Source organism: Lissotriton helveticus, chromosome 5_1 (assembly GCF_964261635.1).
Source record: "Lissotriton helveticus chromosome 5_1, aLisHel1.1, whole genome shotgun sequence".
In the NCBI taxonomy this organism is placed as follows: domain Eukaryota; kingdom Metazoa; phylum Chordata; class Amphibia; order Caudata; family Salamandridae; genus Lissotriton; species Lissotriton helveticus.
The window spans coordinates 456,706,136-456,722,873 of NC_136065.1; the positions used below are offsets into that span (position 1 = coordinate 456,706,136).

General features: G+C 44.7%; 1 protein-coding gene across 2 annotated transcripts in view; it reads right to left on the reverse strand.

The window, feature by feature from the left end:
* The window catches only part of ARHGAP22 (Rho GTPase activating protein 22), a 485,114-nt gene that overhangs the window by 154,824 nt on the left and 313,552 nt on the right, over nucleotides 1-16,738 (reverse strand). Inside the window, exon 1 of one of the 2 annotated variants that reach the window (XM_078642704.1) lies at nucleotides 9,237-9,908. The exons of the other annotated variant lie outside the window; for it this stretch is intronic. Within the exon in view, the coding sequence (XP_078498830.1) occupies nucleotides 9,237-9,282 (46 nt within the window). The 5' untranslated portion in view covers nucleotides 9,283-9,908. Of the gene's footprint in view, nucleotides 1-9,236; nucleotides 9,909-16,738 lie in introns of those variants that run through there. 2 annotated transcript variants of the gene reach the window in all.

The following is a 16,738-nucleotide window of genomic DNA, read 5'->3' on the forward strand; positions in this document are numbered from 1 at the left end:
CGTACGCTATCTTCACCAACTTTTCCGCATATTAGGGTAGAGAGGCCCCTGCCCGGACAAACACAGGTCACCTATTAATTATCTTCAATATCCCCTTCTTTCAACCTAATAATGCAGTCCCGCATAAAACACGGTGGTGGAAGAGAATCTCGCTGGGTTAAAGTTTAACAAATTCTTCCTCTTTCTTTAATTGAACTGTCTACTGTCATCATTAACTTTAACACTTGGCTTATAAATACAGCTAATGCCCTTACCCATCAAAGAAATACTCCACATCACAGCATATCCCCGAAGCTAGTTGCTGTACAGAGGACCTCAGGCAGCTTAAATGCCATTGCAAACAAGTTGAGCAGCACTGGTGTAGCTCAATATTATTCATAATAAAAGTCACTTTAAGTCAGCGTTCCATGATTTTCACCAGCTACAATCTGAGAGGTGCCCACAATTGAATCGACGAAGTACAGGGGCATTCGGAGCCACATGTCCTACTAGCCTATATGCAGAGAAGGCGTTTGATGCCTTTCATTGGCCCTCTCTGGAGCTTACTTTAATAAAATTTGGCTTTGTCCCTAATTGCAGAAAATGGGTAAAACTACTATACCAGGAACAAAAGGCATCTGTGAGGGTGAATGGGGTGATATCCACTGAATTTGACATAATACTTGGAATGCAACAGGGATGTCCCCTCTTTCTCCTACTCTTTGCCCTCACAACAGAATCACTGACATGCAGAATCCACAAACACCCTGGGATTCGTGGGTTTGGTGTATCGGGTGGGTATGCCCTTAAGGGAGAAAAATATCCCTCTTTGCTGACGACCTTCTCCTTTATTTGACTCGACCTTTTCCATCTCATCCCCTGCTATTTGAAATGCTGGATGAATACGGAAGATACTCTGGATATTGGTTGAACTGGAGTAAGTCATTCCTGTACTTTCCGTACGGTGTGGAACTACCCTTTTTCCCCCCTCAACAATTGATTTGCAGCACTTGATTTAAGTACTTGGGCGTATTCCTGATACTCCACAAAGAAATCTGCCACTAACGTAATTTGGGGAGGGTTGTGCGCAATTGCCGAGAGGACATGGGCAGGTGGAAGGGGCTTCCAATTACATTACTGGGGGAGAACCGCAATGGTAAAGATGATAGTGCTACCCAAGCTACTCTAAGCCCTTCATCATACGTATTATCCGATTTCCCCAGATATTTTTTTGACGATAGAGGGGGCCCTGTACATTTTTGTGGGATGATAAACACCCCAGGATTGCCCTGACCACACTCCAGCGTGATCCATACAATGGCGGATTCATCCTACCTGATATTCGGGGATATCACTGGTCCTCCCATCTCATTAACATCAATGACTGGCTTTATGCCACCCCAGATCATCCCACTTTTAGCCTGGTATGCTCACAGTGGACCCACCAATCCTGCCTTTATCACCTATATGGGGGTCAGGGGGCCTTGTGCCTCCTCCCTGCCACTAGGGTGGCAATAGAGAGCTGGACCAGAGCTACGAAAGCTATGGGATGGTACGGTAGGCCCAACAGGCAAATATTCTTGTGGGAAGGGAATGGTTAGCCGAGCATGGTAAACGGAAAGGTTTCAGAGGGTGGGATCTGATTGGGATCACCAAAATAGGAGATTTTCTGGAAGGGGGCGACCTTATGTCGTTCGACTCACTGAAGCATGAATATAGCATGCATTGTACCCAGGTTTTGAAATATGTGCAGCTCAGGCATGCATGGTTAGCTAAGGGGCTCCATGGGGATTGAATCCCTGAGTTTGCACCACTTGAGGGCAATCTCCTTATAGAGGACTTGTTGAGGGGAGCAATCTCCTCTACGTATCAAACCCTCCTCAATAATAAACCTGATCATCTGAAATGAATGAAATGCTTAAGGGAGAAATGGGAGATAGATGTTGGGGAAAGGAGGATATTCACTGAGAGGCAGCCCTGATGCATCCCCTTGAAGCAGCAATAAAGGCACGGCTACTGCTGATTTAGTTTAAAGTCCTGCATGGAGTCAACAATGATAGACAATGGCTTCAAGCCATGGGGAGAGTGCCTGAACCTTCCTGCTTACGAGGGCGCCTTCTTCCGTACAGTCTGCAGCTTCAACAGAATAAAATATACTGGAGAACCATCACGAGGGAACTCTCTGCTATAATTGACTCTCCCCTCCCTATGGACCCTAGGTTTATTGTAAGCCGCGGTCATGTAGGTAAGAGCGGTGGGCGATGGGCCCGGGTTTGGTGGGGGAGGGGGGATTCGACAGACGATCATGAAGAAAAATTCAATAATTAATTCATTTCCCCTTATTGTCGTCTGTCGAAATCCCCCTCCGCCCAACCCCACCGAACTTACTTGCACAGACCTCGGCTGTTTATTTTTTTGGGGATTCCCTGTGATAGTGACCTGCTACGACCCCAACCATCACCAGGGAACTCTCTGCTATAATCGACTATCCCCTCCCTAAGGACCCTAGGTTTATTGCTCTGGGGATTCCCGGTAATATTGACCTGCCACGACCCCAGCTGTTATTCTGTAACCTTCCGTTGGTAGTGACAAAAAGGGATATACCCGTCACTGGGGCTCAGCGGAGAGCCCATAGCTCAGGAATGGAGAAATACTACGGACATGTTTATGATAGCGGAGAGGGTGATTTATCTCAACAAGGGCTGCCCCAGAAAGTTCCATAAAATATGGGGTAAATGGATTTCCTACTATTCTCTGGAAGATCTGGCTCAGGGGGAGGGAGCATGAGCGAGACTAGACCATGGCGTGATTGTTATGCTAACCATAGTGTTGGGTTTGTCTATCACAGAATATCTTGACACTAAATTGCTATTTGGACTGGATTGCTGTTGGTGTAGGGGATGTGGGGGGGGAGGGGTGGGCTGTTGGAAGTTATTGATTACATTGTGGCAGCCTTCTATGGGTGGATTGACCATGTATCAATACTCTGTCAATGTTGAATTACTACTACCAATGCAAAATTAAATAACAAATGTTTCAACAAAACAAAACAAAACAAAACATGTGCCTCTCATGACTTTCCAGATCCAGGAAAGCGGCAATTCCACCAAGGAAATATTCACCACCGTAAAGGAAATTACCACTCCCTCTTCCTGCTCCATCACCCCATCCCAGGATCTCTGCTTTGACCTTTGTGTTACTTCTACAATATAATCTGGCAAATGTATCTTATTTTCTCCCCACAACCCCCTCTAGATTATATGTACTTCATTAGTATGCCCCCCCCACCCCCCTTTACATCTTCGGGGCCAGAAATGTCCAGTCCGACTCATCTAAAATGAAAGAGGTTATGAGGTTAATGAGTTTTATTAAGTCTGGCTCCCTTATTGACCTGTGTCCGCACTACATCTTTTCTCTCGGTCATGAACTCCTTGACTCCACACTCCATATACCCTTTTTAGGTCTCGGCTAAAGACGCGCGGAAGCGCGTCTCCGCCGAGATCTTATGTTAGGGAGTGTGCTCCCCAGGAGACAGTTTGGGGCGCGCGCATCCCTGGAGCCGATTTGAAACGGGAACGCGCGCTGTGGCCAGGCGCTGTCTCCTGGGAAGCGCAAGCACCACACACGCATGCGCATACACACACAAGCACTCATGCACGCACGCACATACATACATACATACAGAGACACACCCCCCCTGACACATACGCGCGCACACACACAAGTGCACCGAGGCCCCCCCTCCCCCCTCCCCCGCCGTCACCGTCGCCGTCGCATACACACACGAGCATACACGCACACACACACACACAAGTGCACCAAGCCCCCCCAGCCTTTTGAAACTTACCTGGGCAATGTCGGGGACTCTTCTCTCAGCACGCGGCGCCCAACCTCCTGCTAGCGCGGCCCCGGGTCTCCACACCGCTCACAGGAGCCCCGGGCCGCGAGACGCATCGACTCCGCCTGCCTCCTCTTCCGGTCTGGACGTGGCCCCGCCCCCGTCACAGGCGACCGTGCCTGACTTCCGGGGCGGCCTCCGTGTATTCCGTCCGTGGATTCTTTCCGTCTTCTGTTTTTCTTGTTCCTACGTCAGCAACAAAGTCACTCAAGAGAGGCACGGAGTGCATGTCTAGGTGAATATGTGCTCTTGTGCCTACGGGCCGGATGTACTTTATTTTTTATTTTTTACAGTTTTATATAGCGCGAACTTGAGCCAAAGGTTTCAGAGCGCTTTACATGAGCACCAGTTGCGTGACAGTCGGACACATTAACTTCTAGGCCGGGGACGGGGAGATGAAGTGATTTGCCCAGAATCACAGGATGCTTGAGTCTCCCATCAGCCTTGAGCCTGGGCCCCAGCTTCAAAGTCGTCTGTTCTAGCTGTTAAGCCACATCCTTTCCCCTCCGAATATCCTGTCACAAAAATTGCGGAGCACTATAGTTGGAGGCTATCACAGGGATGGTGGCCTGGTCGGAAAAGCAGAACACCATGTCTGTTATTGACTTGCAGTAGAGTAGACTTGTTTTACTGCAGTCTGATGTACTTAAAAGAAAGAGGACTGCGTTTAAAATGAAAAGTTTACTTTTTGTTTGTTTCTTTAGTAGTTTTGTGGACCACTGCCTACCCTTTAATAGTTTTTTATAGCCCCCCTCCCCTTGCTGCCTCCCTCACCGACTCTTAAAAAAGCTTTTGCACGTTATTATTATTTTATTTACTTACCTATCCAACTTGGAGCGCTAAATAAGACAAAAGGTGCCGGCATAATTTACAGGACCATGCGTGTGTGGTGCACATGCCTACAAAACCACGTTTCAGTTGCATCATAGGCTATTTTGTATTCCTTTTTTTTGCCATGCTGCACAGCATGGCCAAAACCATTCACAATCCAAGAAGTCCCAGAGTTAAGATCTAGTCGCTTGGCCGCCAATGCTTCTTTCATCTCGTTATAGATAGAGACATAGCCATTTCACTAGCGCGGTACATTTTATCTTCATAAACCTGCTTTTGAAGGTCAATTGCCATATTCTTTGTACTCTAAATTATAGACTGTGTATTTTGGAAGGAATGAAAACTGATAATCATTGTCTAATGCAGATTTTTACTTATAAAGCCACAAAACAATTTAAGAAGAAGAAGGAAACAGCTTGCAAATGAAAAATATTAAATTATACATGCTGTCATTTTTTTTCCTTAGGAGATCGGGCAGTTGATTCTGTTAGCGCTTGATATATTCATGTTATGTATTTGTTTCCATTATTTAGTTAAATATTATTTTCTCCTTTTACATTTCAAACAATGTTCTTAAAATTCAAGGTGATTTGAAGACCAATTACATTTTAAATCAAGCATTGGCAAACTCAATCGGTCTGGCCCTGGAAACTGGTGTGATTTTTTTAAAATCTTTAATTTTTATTGCAAGCATACATAACTTAAAAAGAACAACAAACAAGCATTTGCTATGCAATAGGTCTCGCATTTACGCAAGTTTAAGCTATTGGCATTGTAAATGACAATGCCTTTTATTTATGTTTTAAAAACGAAAACGTAAATAAAAGGCATTGTTATTTGCAATGTCTCGCATTTGCGAGAGTTTAACCTTTTGGCATTGTAATTGACAATGCCTTTTATTTACGTTTTAAAACCCAAAACATAAATAAAAGGCAGTGCCATTTACAATGCCACTGGCTCAAACTCTAACAACTGCGAGACCTATTGCATTGCAAATGCTTGTTAAACTATTGCTATTGACTGCCATTTACCTACTGAATAGAACATGGCACTGTCTTGCATTTGGTTAAAAAGCATTTTGCTGCTCCTATGACCATTTCCAAGGGCAGACCTTACTTTATTCTTCATTACCCAAACAAAGGCCTGAAAAAACTAGTCAATCAGCAATTTACAAGCTACCCAGAGTATCACCTTCAACTCGATCCCTCACAATTTGGCTTCAGCGCCAATCATAGCATGGAAGGTGCCCTCATTATCGCCATGGAAGATATCTGACTTATCAATGATAAAGGTGTCACTACTGCTCTTATTCATTTAGATCTTGTGGTGCCTTTCACCGAGAACTTCACAACACTGAACATGGGTGCCTTTTTCAATGCACTTGCATGTAATTCTGCTCTTCAATAGTTTAGTTCTTTCCTCTCTCACCAAACCCAATCGGTGCGTCTCCCACTATCTCAATTTGATGCTTCCAAACTTTTGTGCAGTGTGCCCTGGGGAGGTTACATGAGCACCACAGTTTTGAATGTTTATTTTACACCTCTGACATTCAGCATTAGTTCTTTCGGTTTTTATGTTATCTCTTATGTGGATGATAGTCAGCTGATCCCTTCTCAGTAGACATATCAATTACCCAGACTAATGTCATGCACTGTATGTATGCAGTTGCTGATTGGATGAGCTGTAATTGCCTGAAGCTAAGCAGTAAGAAAACAGAGCTTGCGCTATTTGGGAGATTTACGTCTCTCTGACCCACTGCATGCCCCACCCCCCCCTGCCAAGCCTTGACCCTCCCCTCAGCCCTTGGAAATGACCAGAAATCTGAGCATTCTTGTTGATGAAAGCCTTCTATGGTAAACCGCGTCACTGCGATGTCTGCCTGTTGCTTTAACAGTTTCAAAATGCTCAGAAAAATGTTCAAATGGCTGACCCCCGAAGGCATGGAAAACAGTGCCCCAAGCATTCATTACAAACAGACTAGACTACGGAAATTCCCAATAAGTTGGCATTTCTGCAGACTTTATCAAGACACTTCAAGTGGTCCAGAAAACATTTCCCAGGCTCAAGCTGCCTCCTGGTACCACCGTCAGCGCCCACTTACACAATCTATATTGGCTGCCTGCCCATAAGCATTCTCTCTACAAGCTTCTTGCTTTTATCTACAAGGCTCTTCACAACCTTGACCCTTCCCCATAGTCTTCTGTGTTCCTTACAGACAACTTCGCTCCCCACCTCACCTGCTCCTTCGCCAGCTTTAGATATGGCGAGCCAGACGAGGAGGGCACTGCTTTTCCTACCTGGCTCTAATTCTTGGAAATAGCTTCCTCTCTCTATTGGCTCCACTGGAATTTAGAAAGAAACTTAAAGTGTGGCTGTTCTAACTAGCTTAGTTTTGAACATCCAGGCAATAACTTTCTATTCTGTGCAAAATGCCCTTGCAGGTGAGAATCTGATGTTACAAATACAAATAACAAACACCAACCTTTAGCAATGAAGGTAGAGGGTTCCCTATTACCATAACAGCGGAGGGATCTTGGGTGCAAAAACAACGAGTAAATGTGCTCCGGCAGGGTCTTAGACAACAAAATCACCGCTCATTGAACGTGAAGCCAACACCAACTAAAAACTGACAGTATACCCAGAACCCATCATCACTGGATGAACCAGACTCTAGACAGGGATGCAAAATCCAGGAACCAATTTCTGAGGTAGGCCCAATCTGCCAACAGTGTTATAGGGCCATGGTAAGGTACTATACAAATGCCAAACAGCACAACACAAAAAACCCAAGTGCGCAGATGTAATAGTAATGTGATACCTTCTTTTGAGGCAGTGAATTTTGAAAGGCTACCTGTAATTGGCTACCTATGATTTTGAAATCTTACCTGCATGGAAAGTGAGGAATTACTTTTGGGTTATAAAGGATGTCCTAGATGTTTACATTTGTGGTATAGCAGTGATGGGTGAGGGTTACCACCATACTGTGTCAGGGAATGAAGATGGTTATCTGTGTGTTGAGGCAAGAAAGGTGGGTGATTGTCATGTTCTGGACAGTGATGGCAGTGGGTCCCCATGGGTGTAGCGTAAGCGAAGGTTTAACGTGAAATGGGGCACCTAATGGCCATGTACATTCGGGTGGTAATAGTGAGGAAGTAGGCTTTCCTCTCTGTTGCATTGAAGTTCGGCTAACCATGCGCTGTGTAGGGCTGCCATCTGTCTGGGATTAAAAAGAACAACTGGAATTTAAGCTAACAGGAAACATCTGCTCTTAAGGACCCTTATACTGTTTTGTCTAGATAAATCTTTGGTGGCTTAGAGGAAACACTATTGCAATTGGGGCCTCTATTAGGCTCCAGTTTAGTGAATATCTTATACAGCGCTGTTCAAGATGAATGATTATGTAATAGTTAACTGGAAATGCAGTAGGCAGATTTATAAATTTACTGCATTATTTAAGACATTTTGAAATGTATTCTTAAAAGAAGGCAACTACGATCATACTTAACCTTATTGTTAGCAGAATTTAAAAAAAATTGACAAACGTATTTGCTTTGCATTTTGATATTGTTTTTACAAGTTTAAATATAACTTTTCTCTGGGTTAATTGTAATCGAACCAAACGTAATAATAGCAAAACATGCATTGTTTATGTGTAGAACAAAAACGTGGCAAACCTACTCTAGGGCTAGGGCAGTGGAAAACGTAGGATTCCTTGGTTTTGGTGACTCAGGAAGTAAAGTTAAGGACGTGAAGCTAGCAAGAAGGGCTGTCTAAGGACACAACGTTCCTGTGTGCCGTGGCCATTGACGTCAAATGGTTAGCTGTGTGTTAATCTATCATGTCCCCTCTGGTGGCCAACGTATTCCCTGTCAACAGGCAAACTGTTTCCAATCATGGACCTTTCTGATACAAATCAATTACTTTCAGGTCTGTTGGTGTAATTTGGTCAATGAAAGCAAACAAAGACTACAACACCCAGAATGCGACATCAAGTCACACAAAAAACCCAGCACTGGAAATTGTGTCTATGGTCACATGAACTGAGGTGGGAAACACCAAATTGTCTCCAGAACACCAAATTTCCATTTCTGGGCATTGCTTAAAAAAATCAATGCAGTCTAGTTCCTGTAGCAAGATACGCAGCTCAGCTACACTTATTAGAACAATGTCCCTCATAACAATGATTAATAATGGACATTTCACAATTAAGGTGGAGCGTCGGTGCAGTTTACCCAGCCGGTCCATGTTGGCACGTGGGCAGTAGCAGTGACGTCGGAGGCTACCTGTAAACTACAGTTTTGACAGGATGGTTATCATGTGGGTTCTACTTGGAATGGATTGGAAGTTTATACGCGCGCGCCGCTCTGGACATGTAATGCGCAGGGGTTTCAAGCAGCGTGCTGAGGTGAAAGAAGAGCAGCTAACCTGTGGCAGAAAGTGAACTACAGACGCTGTTGTTATGGGGTCTGCCGTGCGCGAGGAGGATGACACCCGGGGCAGCACGGTGTGCAGTGTGGCGGAGGGTTACCTGCTGTCTCCCGCGGCGGGGAGCGGTGACACCAGCAGAGCCCCATGTCTGTCTGCTCCCGCGGGGGCTGGAAGTCTCGCAGCTGTCAGGACCTTCCGACGGAGCACTTCCTCTCCCGTGAGAGCGCTGCGGCCGGTCCAGAGTGCACCTAGCCGGCGGGCGGCATTCTTGGCAGCGGGGTGCTGCGTCCGCCCCGTGGGTCTTGGCTCCTGTGGCACAGCTGTGCCTAGAAACCCCCACAGCTCGCACTCTGCTTCCAGGAGGCTGCTCGCAGCCCCAGAGCGGCCGGCGCTGCCCCGGCCGGCCAGTCAATCACAGGGCAAACCCCGCCCTCGCAGCCTTTACCCTTTGGCTGTCTCCCTTTACGAGGTTTGGAGATTATTTAGGAGGCGCCGTCCCTCCTTAAGGTGCCCGCTCTCGCTTTAAGGGACACTTTCCCGCTTTAGGATATTTTTCCAGACAAAGACCATCTATTGTTCTTCCACGCCAGTTCTTTATAGTGCATTAAAAGCGATGTCTATCTAGCCCGGAACATTGTACAACCCGAAATGCCCCTTTTTTAAATTTATTTAAATCTTTAGAAGATGGGAGAGGTTGGCCCGTCCCAGTTGGCTCACCCAGACCCTGCCTGCACCCCGGCTCCTCCAGAGTCACTCTCCGCTCATCGGAAGCAGAGCCCGGGAAGCAGCAGCGTGGGAGCCGGGCGTCTCGCCAAGGACCATGAGCCCTGAAACGAGTTATTTTTAGGTCAAAGTGGAAACACGGGAATAGTTAAACAAAAAAACGATATATCTCCCGAAGGCATTGCTAGCTCTAACTTCTAAAGAATTAGTCCAAGAGGCTGGGCAGAACGAGTTTCAGCAGATTTAGACTTACTGGTATACTGACCCAGAGTTGATCTGCTCGGGTCACATTAAGCACCAATGCATTCTGGTAGTTGTAGTCCTTGTCTTCACTTAGTACAGCCAGTCCAGACTCAGGCTCCACATGGAGCATATAGCGCTCGTCTGTTAAGGCCGAAGTGCTTTAAATTGGCGGTACTGTCCGTTACTGACTACCAGCACTTTTATTTTGAAAAGGAGAGCAGAGCACCGGCACTTCTCAGAAACAAGCAGGTATCCCGGTACAGAGTACCTGCACTGCTATTTCTACATTTGAAGCACTGGTTAAGGGTTTATACAGCACCCATTACTGGGTTCAGCAACAGCGGTCGCCCCCAAAGCCCAACGCCAGAAGTACCACTCCTGACACAGAGAGCAAGGCTCCCTCAAGCGCCTCTTTCCACATGGAGTATTACTCTCAAAAAGCTCTCTGCGCCTCACTTGGTGAGTGCACTCGCATTAACACAGGGCACTGCTCAGAATTCCAACTCTACAGTGCTGTTTCTCCCTGAACCCATGCATGGGCACCACTTCTGGCAGCCGCCTGGAAAGGGCGCTGCTCCCGACTCCTCCTTAGCCCAGTGAGCACTCAAGGGAGGACTTTCACCAGTCAGCAAGGGGCATTTGTTATGGTCGCACAGGAGCTGCTCTGGAGTCATACATCATGGGGCACTATTGCAGCCTGTGGTCTTCTATGGCCTGCTTGTATTCCGGTTCAGGGAGGACCTGGCCTGGCAGTTTGGACTGCAATGTCCCTATTGGAGCAGGGTCAAGACTGATTTGCATATGTGAGGTGACATGGGGGGCAAAGTAATGATGGACTGGGATGCAGCTCTGAGTAATTACTAGAGGCTGAGATTAATTCAAGCATCCTGTCCATCACTCTTTGTATACTTCAGTGCAATACCTTAAGTGAGAAGGTGTACCTAGACATGAGTCCGGTACTCACTGGAACCAACGTGCACTCGACTGACGAGCCCCAATCAGGGTGATACAGTCCTAGTTTGTTTGTGCTCCGGTTCAGAGAGGGTCTGGCATGGCGATTCTGGTGGGACTGTTGCCATTGAAGCAGGGTCAAGACTGATTTGTATATGGCTGGTTTCAAACTGAAGTGACATGGTGTGCAAAATACAGATAGACTGGGATGCGGCCCCAGTAATTACCAGTGGCGGAGATTAATTTAGGCATTTCACCCAATAACTTTTTGATTACTTAAACAGATTAATACTTAGTAGGGGCATAGCTTTTAACACGCATTCAGCAGTGTGTACATAATGCTCCAGGGGGTGCCATCATGGAATCGCACAGCACTTTCAAGACTGCCGGTCCTCATGTGGCACTGCCCCAGACTTCCACTCTGCATGGGTTACCACTACAGGTTTTATAGTCAGTGTATGCTACCTTGCTGTACTCAGACTCCACATGATGTACTCAACACAGAGTAGAACACTAGATTCCCATGCCTTATAGGAACTGCTCCTGCCTCTGCTTTGAGTACCACTGCACCCTGACTTCAGCAAAGGGTACCACTACCATTTCACACTCGTTGCTACTGCTTCATTGTTTTATTAAGTGTAAGGAGATTTTTAGGGTACACTATGAAAATAAAGTTTCACAAAATCAGGGAGAAAATCTGGACTAAGAGCATCAACAGACTGAATCTCAAGTTGAACTGAATCTGGGGTGAAGTTCAGCTCAGGTCTGTGCTGGAGCTCGAGTAAACCTGTAGACTCAGGTGGGTTAAATCAGAGAATACAATAATCTAGCTCTGCAGATCAAAATCAACTGGGGCTAATGGATCATTGTAAAAATTGACTTAAAGTTAAAAAAACAGATGAGGTTAATAGAAGGGTAAAGTATGTCTCAGTCTAAGAATGCAGGAGGAGGGAATGCTGGCTTACTCCATGTGTGGTACAATGGTAGTACGAGCATATAGATATACTGAGATCTGAATGTAAGGGTGAGCCGAATATCATGTAAACCAAGATGATACTTTGCTGAAACTTTTCAACCACTCACTCCCAGTCTAGAGATCATTCTTTTGCTCACCATGCCACCCCAGTTTGGAACCAGCCATATGCAAATCAGTCTTGAGCTTGTTCCTCATAGGAACAGTCCAGCCCGAATTGCCAGGCCAGGTCCTATCTGGACCAGAAACAAGCTACCTGGAACTGGTTTTTGTGGTATCATCACCTCATCAGCCAGGCTAGCTTGAATCCAGTGACAGAGTGAGCAAGGGACCCATGTCTGGGCTTACCCTTGGTCACTTAGGGCTAAATTAGCAAACACAACAAGATGATGGATGGATAGCCGGAGTGCTGAAACTTTCCAACTACTCACTCCCAGTTGAGAGATCTGGGTTAAATCCATTGTTCTTTTGCCTACCTCGCCACCCCAGTTTGCACCCAGCCATATGTGAATCAGTCTTGACCCTGCTCCTCATGGGAACAGTCCAGCCCGAACTGCCAGGCAGGGCCAAGCTAATATCATGTAGCCACACTGATGCAGTGGATATGACACCAGAGCTATACTGACAGTATAGATAAGATAGGATGAACTAGAAAAAAGACCAGATAAAAAAGCTGAGCTAAATGTGTTCGTAAAGCAGGACTGAAGTGAATCTTGTGGTAAACAATGACCAAGGCTGAGAGTGAAGCTGGACTGGTTATGTACGTTAAATATTACTGAATTGAAGGCAATACATGGACTAAAACTGACAGTAAACCCGGTTTGGATCTAAGGGTAAACTAATAAATACGATATTACATTCACACCTAGTCTGAACTTGAAAATAAACTGCTCTGATATCTTAAAGTTGCAGAAAATAATAAAGTTAGATTTAGTCTTAAGTAAGCTAAATGGATTTTTTGGGCAAATCTGAATTGATAGGTATAGCAACGCAGAGTCGAATCTGAGTGTAAGGGTGGACTAAATCTGAGGAATGAGACGTGTTTCATTGAAAGAGAAAAGTGGATAACATATTGGTGTATGTTTGGTTTGCATGTGAAGTTAAACCTTACTTATATTGTGGGACACAATTCTGAATTTGGGAGTAAGGTTGTTTTGAATATGAAGGTAACCCTAAATTTAACATGACGGTAAAGGTAACTTGATTTTGATATTTAAATTGAATTGAACCTGAGCGGGTATATCAAATTTGCCGAATGGTTATGCTACATGAAATCAGTGGACAGAACTAAACTGAATTTGATTCGCAAAGTAGAGTTTAGCCAGAAGCAAATTTGGGTGGATCCAGAGGCGGATCCCCCTGTGGAGACCGTGGCGGGAGGAGAAAAAATTAAAAAGACTTGCCTGTGAATGCCGCCGCCTCTCCACCATCCTCTTCTCTCAGAAACGGAAGCACCCAGGTTCTGATACTTTCCCAGCCAATCCCGACGCTGCTTTACAGCAGTGTTGTGATTGGTTTGAGCACCGTGGTTCGGCGCTCGGAGTGGGACTGGGGGCCTTTTCATGTTCTCCACCCAGGCTGTACAATACAGCCGGTGGAGAACATGCACCGTGCACATGACGGTTTGGCCGGCCCCAGACAGCAGGCCAAACCGTAATGCGCACCTACGGTGCAGCCACCACTCCTCCCTCTGCTGGCGTCACGTGAGCCCCCCCCCCAACATGGAGCTTAAGGCAGACTAAAACTAAAATGATAATAACATTCTGTTATTATCATATTATTTTGTCTTTGCTCTGCTCATAGAGCAGTGGGGCTACGCTCCTCCGCCTTAGCGGAGGATCTGCCCCTGGTGGAATCTCATGAGTAAATAAGATTGAAACTGACGGCACTGGTCAGGCTGGATCTGGGGGTACTGCTGATTTGAAGCTGAAGCTTGGGTAAGGGAAGGGTCTCTGGAATTATGTGAGTCGGTGGCTGTGGTGTTTTTCACATATTTATGGACTTTCTGCATTAGCCACATATCCCATCTTCTGCATATTTTAACAAAAACATTGTTTCTTGTTCATATGGATCAAAAATGACTAAAAACATGGCAACTCACGTTCCTGAGCACTGGAAGTCTTGTCATGTATTCCTATAGGTTCTGAATCGATCCCCCTATTCCTGACCCTATTCTGGTTAAACTAACTATCAAGTTAACTAACAGTCAGCCCATGAGGCAAGAAAAGCCCCCATGATGCAGATACCGTTATCTGACGCAGTCACACTACGGCACAGGAACGTGTTATCTGATTAGGTCATAACGCTTGAGATCTAATTAGACAAGCGACATTCCTCCAGCCCCTGATAAGGCATACGACGTTCTCATAACAAATCAAACCTATGACAACCTGGAAAATCCGTGCGGCCATTGTTTTGATTTCACAGAGAACTTTAGTAAAGAATGTGCTGACGAGCAAGTCGTATGACATCTTTATTGACGTATCTATGTCCATCCTTACGTCAATCTCGGCACCTTTAAGGTATAAATATTGCCGATCTTGCCCTATGCAAAAACACACGCGTGGTGACGAGACGGAGCAGCCATACTTGCCGAAGCCGAGAGCAGAAGCAGACCCCGCTGGCAGCAGCCCCGCCTTCCTGACGCGCTGAGAGACGCGCTGCTATCTCAAGCCGAGAGACCCAGCACCGGCGCTTCTGGGCAGCCCTCGCAGGCAGCCTGGAATATCGAGAGCAGAGAAAGAGATACCATTCCTCATTCATCCTAACTTCCAGGTACAGAACTGAATAACCCCTCACAGAGAATTCTTTAGTTATTCACTTGGCAAAAACAAACTTAACTTAAACTGTAACTTTCTATTCCCGCCCACTCATTAGACTTAAAGAGGCCCCTTTTTGACACAGGTATCGGCAATCACAGGTTTTCAAGTTTGATTCTTACCCTTTTTTGTAACTCATTATATCTCCTCAGATACTAAGCTTCATTAACTTACGATGATTGGTTCTGCTACACTCTGATGCCACTAATTCATCTCAGGTTATCCTACTTATGGTGGGTGTGCTTATGCATATTTGTATGTTTTATCAAAATGTGTTTTCTAAAAATTCGCAAACAGGATATGTAAATTACATGGTTACCCCTTAGGGTTTGGTTTGTTACTAGGTGACATTCTGTTTTTAACGGGGAATATTTTGTCCTATGTCGCCAAAATATTTAGGTTTACAACAATTCAAATGTCATATAATGATATAGCAATTCGTTTTTCTTATCAACATCTCAGGAAACTTTGTGTATTATTTATTATAGGCATTGTTAGCATGTGCTAACGTTTATATATAGGTCTTTTTAATTTTAACTTTTTTTCATAAGATGTATATATATGTATAAAAATATTTTTAACCTGTTATTATATTGTATATTGTTTATACATTTTTTCCAGCCTTGAAAAAGTCCTTGTGTAGGACGAAACACGTGTTGGTGATCTTTACTTATTGCTGGGAATACCTGTTTTATGAAAAAATGAAAGAATAAAGATTGAAGAAAGAGAAATAAGTGGACTATATTTTTGAACCCCCTGTGTTGACTAAGATTTATTTTTATTGTGTCATTAATTTAAATAACTTTTGTATAACTCTAAAACCAATAGAGCTTGTAACATTGGAAATCAGGGCTTATTATTTATGCCCTAACGGTTATGATTACTTGTTTACAGGAGTGCTGTCAATAGTTTCTCAAAACTTTGCTTGATTGTATGTGTATCACTTTTGTGTTCACTAACGGCACCTCGAGGTGGTAGGTGCCTTGAGATTCCTTAGCACCCTTTTGTGATTACTGTTGCTATATAACATACATTGTTGGATTTGTACTGAATTTGGAGACATTATTTTTGCTGTATAGAGTGTTGTGCGGACGTTTCCCTTTTGGGAACACTACCACCTGTATCTCTTTGTGCACGCATTAGACTTAGGTCAGGTACACGGGGTAGGCGTATTTAGAAACACCAGTTGAGTACGTTTAGTCAAATGTATATGTGTATGTAAATATATTTTAATCATTTTAAACATCATATGGCTCAGAAACCATATCAATGTTTTTACAGTATTATTTTATACTATTGCTTTTAATGTATGCACTTTACTTAACTATAAGTATTGCAATAATATCGATCCATTTCTCTTGTACGAGAAAAGAGACTGATCAATAAATAACACCTTTTTATTGAACACGCCCGTCTCTTCCTTTTCTCTACAATCTGATGAGACTAAGAATGCACGTACTGACTGAGTAAAATAATTGCCTTGTGCTCACACGACTCTCGAGATTGACTCTTGATTAGGGGAGAGCAAAGTTGTCATGTTCTATGGTTGTCAGAAACTAAATCCCTTCTTGTCTAATCAGGGGAGTTAATTCTTTCCTGAACATTCGAGAAAGTTTCTAGCGAACTCTGAGCTACGCTGGCAAACCCAAAACTTAAGTCTAGTATCGACAGTAGTAGACCTAGTTAACGTCTGGCCTAGGCCTTTACTGCTGTAGGTATTATTCCAATGCGCAGAGCCTATTGGGAAGATAGGAACTACACTACATGGCGCCCAACGCGTTTGGAAAGGGCGATAAAACTAACGTAAGACATTTAGAGTAACTCAGTCGTGCTTTCTCACTCAGACCCCTTTTCCCAAATACTCCAAAGACGTCTGGAGTGGGTGAAAGGTAA